At 42.8% G+C, this 6,916-nt stretch overlaps 1 protein-coding gene across 1 annotated transcript in view; it reads right to left on the bottom strand.

The window, feature by feature from the left end:
• LOC137528227 (HHIP-like protein 1) overlaps window positions 1–6,916 on the bottom strand; it is a 47,845-nt gene continuing 40,929 nt past the window's right edge. The window contains exons 7-9 of the mRNA XM_068249508.1: window positions 4,741–4,822; window positions 1,814–1,896; window positions 1–1,335 (exon numbers count right to left, since the gene is read on the bottom strand). Coding sequence (XP_068105609.1) covers window positions 470–1,335; window positions 1,814–1,896; window positions 4,741–4,822 — 1,031 coding nt within the window. The 3' untranslated portion in view covers window positions 1–469. The remainder of the gene's footprint in view (window positions 1,336–1,813; window positions 1,897–4,740; window positions 4,823–6,916) is intronic.

The raw sequence follows: 6,916 nt of genomic DNA, 5'->3' as shown, positions 1-6,916 counted from the left end.
TATGTATAGAAAAGGAAGAATGTTTTTTCATGGGAAAATGATTCAGAAGAAAGCTAAAGTATCCGTAAACTGTCAGCTACACAGATTACTCTAGCCAGATAATTAAAGATACTCAAATGTATAAAAAAGTCAAGTCATGTTGTGTGGATTGAGGCAGAATTTGCTGAGGTAAAAAGGGCTTTCAGTTGTCTTTTAAAGTTCTGCGTTAGCATCTATGTATCATTAACACAGAAGAATTTGATTTGTGAATGCCCAGATCCATCTTGAACTTTGTGCATGTACTGGCACTGAGCACTAGGACCGGTCCGCAAGGCAGAGTTCAGGGATACTTGCCCTACCATGCCCTCTGCTTTTATTGGGTAAGGTCCTCCCTGTCCAGATGATTTTATTCATGTGCTGGAATTCTCAGTCACTTGATTTCTTCTGCTCTACAAGACTGTAACCTCACTTCATGTATGATAGATCCACTTTAAGATATGTTAAGTTCTTCTTCCAGTTTCTCTTTCATGCCACAGACAACACCAACATCTTCATCGTGATTACAGTCGTGTTCACCAAGTCTGGACCGCTTACATTCTAGAAGTGTCCCTTCATGGCCCTGGCATTTCACCTCATCCAGGAGGATTCGCAGCCCCTTGCCTTCACCAAACTCTGCTCTCCTAGCCACCTTCAACACAAAGGGGTATCCCGCCTGCCTGCACACCACAGCAGCAGCCCTGCTGTCAAACCTGTCATTGCAGACTGTTCCCCATTCCCCGTTAACGTGAATCTCCACCCTTCCACGGTCAGGAAGGTTTCCATCATTCATTAGCCGCACAGTTCCATGTCTTATTTTCTTTACTACCTTTACCTTCTGCTTCTTTACAACCTTCTTCTTGGTTTTCCTCAATCCAGGACCCCTCTTGGGTTCAGTTTTGCTTCCCACTTGGATTCTAGTGGTGGGTGGCTGTACTGTGGTCTTCAGAACTGTAGTGTGTACGGATTGTGATCTTGTCCTGACAGTGAAAACATCTTTCAGTTCACTCTGCCATCCTTTGGTGGGTATCCAGCGATTTGTCACCGGCCGAGGCGTGACTGTAGGCTTCACAACTTTTTTAGTTGCAGTTGCACCCTTTTCTGCTTTTGGTGCTGGCGTAACAACTTTTCTGGGAGTTGCTGGTCTAGGGAGAGGGGCGGCTGTAACATAGGAAGGGGCACTTGTTCTTCTCTGAACTGAACTAGCAGGTGACGTGACAGTAATCTGAGGTTCTATGGTTGTGCTGAATCGAGTTGGGTCCAGGGTTCTTCCAGAGAGAGTGGTTGGGGGAGACTCAGTAGTTGTTTTTAGAATGAGCTCTAAAAAATGGACAAGATGACATCAGTTACCACCACCATCTTTAGAAAATTACTTGGATATATAAAAAAAAGTTTATAAAAAGTAGTCCTAAAGTTACCTTTCATGCACTACTAATAAAATGTGTAAACTTATTTTACCTATGGTATTTACTTACACCAAAGAGGGCTCTAACATCTCATGTGGGAAGAAATGTGTCGTTCACATGCAATTTTGTTAGTGTTTTTGTGTACTTTTGGATGCTTGTATTCATGTGGGATGTGGCCTCACCCACGGCCTTTAAATATCAGCCATTTTACAGTTTGGCATCTGTACCCTGCTGATCTAGCTAGTAAGAATTTTTGTTTTTTATAGTCACAGATCTTGTTTCCAATGTTCACTGTCACTGTGTCGTTGCTACGTGGAGGTTCATCCAACTGCATTTATAGGCTATATCGGCTGACGGCTGGAAACAATACTGATCTATTTAGCATAACTTACTTTGCCGTGGATAGAAGGTCACCAGTTTTCCTTTCACAGGGACAGGCCGAGGACTGACAGCACATTTGCCTGGAGTAGCTCTCCTGAGGAGACAGAAATATAAAGCTATTGACATATACTTACATAGACTGCCAGTGAAAATGGATCACTGTCTGTGGTTAAAATAGCATCATTGATCTCAGCAGGTTTAGTATAAGCAAGTGATAAGATGTTGAATGATGGTGAAGAAGGGAATCCCCAGAATCCATGGGGGCAGCACATTCTGGTCTCCTCCGTTGTGCTGTTGTGAAGTCTCCGATCCAGCTGCTTTGCACTGCTTTGGCCCACTGCACATGCGGTCTTGCCCAGTGTCCCTCCTCCATCACGCTTCTGCACAAGTGCTATTACAGCCATAACAAGCTGTGCATGCACAGAAGGCTCCAGGCTACGGGAGCACGATAGAGGGGTGTGCGTGTGGGCGGGACTATGCATGCGCAGTTGTCGGCAGTTTGGCTGAGTTGCAGACTTTATGGGGCTGACAGCAGCACAGTGGAGGGAAACCGCATTGAGGTAACAAATGGATTACAAGTAAGCAGGGCCGGATTTACCATAAGGCACTGTAGGATCATGCCTACAGGCGCTGGATGATGGAAAGGCAGATCACTCTACTCCCTGGGTGCCTCCCTCCAACCTTCCCTATGCAGAGTCCCGAGCATAATTTAAATGAGAGGTGGATCTTGGCATTCCATTGACCACATCTCCCTTCAGTTGGAGGCACCTCTAGCTACTTAATACGGATGGTACCTCTGGCTACCTAATACTAAGGGGCACCTGTAGCTACTTTATGATGGGCAAGGGAAGTAAGGGAGAAGTGACAGCTGGGACAGCCAGCACACTTTTGGTGCGGTTCGGGTTTGTAGGTTCATGGAGGGTGAAGTTTAGGGTGCCAGAACATCTGTGCCTGTAGGCTCTTGTGATGTAAATTCAGGCCTGCAGGTAAGTATAGATCCTTTTGCTTCAATCGTCTCGGGTACACTTTTAAGTCTTTGAGAACTCACAGCTGTTTACATGACTCTAGCCCAAACTGGGGGTCTAGAGACCAGAAGTGAGAGAATCTACCCAATGAGCGATATAGAGACCGATACATTTTGCATAGAACCTGCTTTCCTCACTAATTTGTTGTAGGATCACTCTAACAAAATAATTCTGAAATGATTTATCCGGTAGTGAGTAGGTTAGGTGCCAATTGGACACCACCCTAAAAATTCTAAAGTTCAGAGATTATTTCCTGCACCACAGACTTGTCATTGCTAATCTTGCTGTAACTCCCCCCCCCCCCCCCTGCAGTCTAAACAGTGGGGATGATGTAATCTAAGAAATAGCAGCAGCTTTAAGCTACCGGTATGTACACACGCAAGACTGCATTGTTTGGATCCAACGAAAGGCACGACAACTGTCTACCAACGGGACCGTTAGTTAAAGCTCGAATCTGTCGATCTAAAAGTTGTATCTAGCCATGCATGAAGGTTTTGAATGCAACGACAGTTAATTATTGTCTGACACCTGTGTTTTATACCAACTAACAATGATTAACAACCGAACAGATCCACCAGGATGGATCAGTCTTCACGGATGCTAATCATAGTCTATCTGTATTTTCTTAGGTCATTCAGTGCTAATATTTGAACAATTTGTTTGTTTCAAATTATTTTTATCTAACGTGTGTACATAGCTTTAGCCAAAGAGGCTGAAACTCCGCCTCTGTAGTTGGTTTCTGATTATGTAAATCAGAATTTATCTGCAAAAAGCTTCATTTCATTAAAAAAAAAAAAAAAGTTCAAAGCCTGGGGATTATTTGTGATTTTTTTTTTCAAAATACATCAGCCTTATGAGAAGCATTGATATTAACCAATTGGCATTTTTTAAAGCACACCTGAACGGAGAGTGATATAAAGGCTGAAATATTTATTTCCTTTTAAACAATACAAGTTGCCTGGCTGTCCTACTGATCCTCTGCCTCTAATACTTTTAGCCATAGACCCTGAGCAAGCATGCAGATTAGAGGTTTCTGACTGAAGACTGACTGGATAAGCTGCACGCTTATTTCAGGGGTGTGATTCAGACACTACTACAGCCAAAGAAATCAGCAGGGCTGCCAGGCAACTGGAATTGTTTTAAAAAAAAAATATATGGCAACCTCCGTATCCCTCTCAATTCAGGTGTCCTATAAGCTACGAGGTCAGAATCTGTAAGAAGCCATTCGTTTTCAGTAAACTTTCATTTTTAAAGTTACTTTCTGGTTCACATCACTTCTAATATTATTATTTAGTATTTATATAGCGCCAACATCTTCCGCAGCGCTGTACAGAGTATATTATCTTCTCACTTAACTGTCCCTCAGAGGGGCTCACAATCTAATCCCTGCCATAGTCTTATGTCTATGTATGTATTGTGTAGTGTATGTATCATAGTCTAGGGCAGTGATGGCTAACCTTGGCACTCCAGCTGTGGTAGAACTACAAGTCCCATGAGGCATTGCAATACTCTGACAGATCTAAGCATAACTCGGGGAGGCAGAGGCATGATGGGATTTGTAGTTTTGTCACAGTTGGAGTGCCAAGGTTAGCCATCACTGGTCTAGGGCCAATTTAGGGGAAGCCAATGAACTTTTCTGTATGTTTTTGGGATGTGGGAGGAAACCGGAGTACCCAGAGGAAACCCACGCAGACACAGGGAGAACATACAAACTCCTTGCAGATGTTGACCTGACTGGGATTCGAACCAAGGACCCAGCGCTGCAAGGCGAAAGCGCTAACCACTACGCCACCGGGCTGCCCATAATAGCCACAAGTAGAGAAAAGCTATTTTGAAAATTCACTTTTTTTCTATTTCTCTGACCTGCTTCCATCCCTCTCTGCCCATTCATACATATGTAAAGAGGTAATTACTTGGAGGGGTCCACTATTTTATACATGACTCCAGCAGCCACTGCTGCACTGGGGGTTCCAGTGGACAGGAAATACAATTCACCTGTAAAGGGGAGATAAAAAGAGGTGAAACAATCACTACATTGGCAATATGGAAATATTCTCAGTAGTCAAACTCTCTTCACATGTAACAACACACTGTGACAAGTGACAAACAAACACATTTATGTTAAACTTATTACGGTAACAACTAAAGGTCCGTACACATGCCTGATCAAAGGCAACGACGGGTCCGTCGTCACCTCCTGCTGGGCGTGTTTTCAACAGACAGTACAGGGTGTGTACAGTCTGTCGGTGGACTGATAAGGCTGTTTCTGAGCGATCCGCCTGGCGGATCGTTACAGAGACAGCCTTATCAGTCTACCGACAGACTGTACACACGCTGTACTGTCTGTTGAAAACACGCCCAGCAGGAGGTGACGACGGACCCGTCGTTGCCTTTGATCAGGCATGTGTACGGACCTTAAGGATGGTCAATGAGATGCAAATTCATGTAGATTCAAAATGGACCAATTAAGGCCTGGGCCACACTAGCTCCGGGTGCGGGACGCATCCGCGGTCCGGGCTCCGATTTTCAAAACCCGGAACGCAAACGGATCCGTGCTGCCTTTTTTGCAGCACACGTTTTGGATCCGCTTGCGTTTTTTGTTTTTTTTTTGCTAGAGGGGGTAGCAGCCAGGACGGGGGGCTGCGGGCAAAGCGGCGGCCAGGGGGGTCACATCCCCCCCCCTTGCTCACCTGGGTGCCCCCCGTCCCCGCTCCCCCTCCAGCTCGCATATAATGTAATAATTTGTACCTAATGAAGTTCGGCGAGCCGGGCACTTCCGCCCACACCGCTCGCCGTCACTTCCTGCAATGTCGCCCTCTGTATTTCAGTGGGCGGCATCGCAGGAAGTGACGGCGAGCGGTGTGGGCGGAAGTGCCCGGCTCGCCGAACTTCATTAGGTACAAATTATTACATTATATGCGAGCTGGAGGGGGAGCGGGGAGGGGGGCACCCAGGTGAGCAACGGGGGGGGGGGGGGGGGGAGGCGACCCCCCTGGCCGCTGCTTTGCCCGCAGCCCCCCGTCCTGGCTGCTACCCCCTTCAGCATGGCGGCCCCCTCCTTCACCATGGGACACTGGAAACTGATCCGTTTCCAGTGTCCCAAAATGTCAGTGAAGAGGGAGGCCCGTTTCCCCATTGATTTTCACTACCCGTACGTGTATACGGGTCCGTGAAAAATGCTGCAAGTCCGGACTCAGCGTTCCGGGTTTAAAAACGTATTCCGCGGATCGCACGCGGATACGTTTTTAACTTGAGTGTGTGCTGTTCCTATTTTTAACATTGGTATCCGTGGCTACGTTTTTCGTCCGGGACAAAAAACGTAGCTACGGATACGTTTTTAAATTAAGTGTGAACTAGCCCTAAACCCAACAATACACATGATTCAGGATGCATATATTTGCATAAAGAATTTGCTAAATTCTGCATCAACGCAAAATGATTGGCATCTTATTGACTGAACCCCACTGACCACAAAAGAGCGATTCACCCCAAATCTTGTCACCTGATAAGTGAGGGAAGTGATGCCTACTTGATAATCAAGCAGTTTATGTTTGAACTATGGTAAAAACCTAGAGTACCTAGAGAAAATATTGCAAATTAAACTAACTCCATGTGTACTGGTGGGTACAGCAACTCTGCATGATCATATACTGTATGTGTATATATATAAATATATATATATAAATATATATATATAAATATATATATATATAAATATATATATATATATAAATATATATATATATATAAATATATATATATATATATAAATATATATATATATATATAAATATATATATATATATATAAATATATATATATATATATAAATATATATATAAATATATAAATATATATATATATATATAAATATATATATATATATATAAATATATATATAAATATATATATATATATATAAATATATATATATATATATAAATATATATATATATATATAAATATATATATATATATATATAAATATATATATATATAAATATATATATATATATATAAATATATATATATATATATATATATATATATATATATATATATATATATATATATATATATATATATATA

This window comes from Hyperolius riggenbachi, chromosome 8 (assembly GCF_040937935.1).
Source record: "Hyperolius riggenbachi isolate aHypRig1 chromosome 8, aHypRig1.pri, whole genome shotgun sequence".
NCBI classification, from domain to species: Eukaryota; Metazoa; Chordata; class Amphibia; order Anura; family Hyperoliidae; genus Hyperolius; species Hyperolius riggenbachi.
This window is presented reverse-complemented; position numbering and strand designations above follow the sequence as displayed.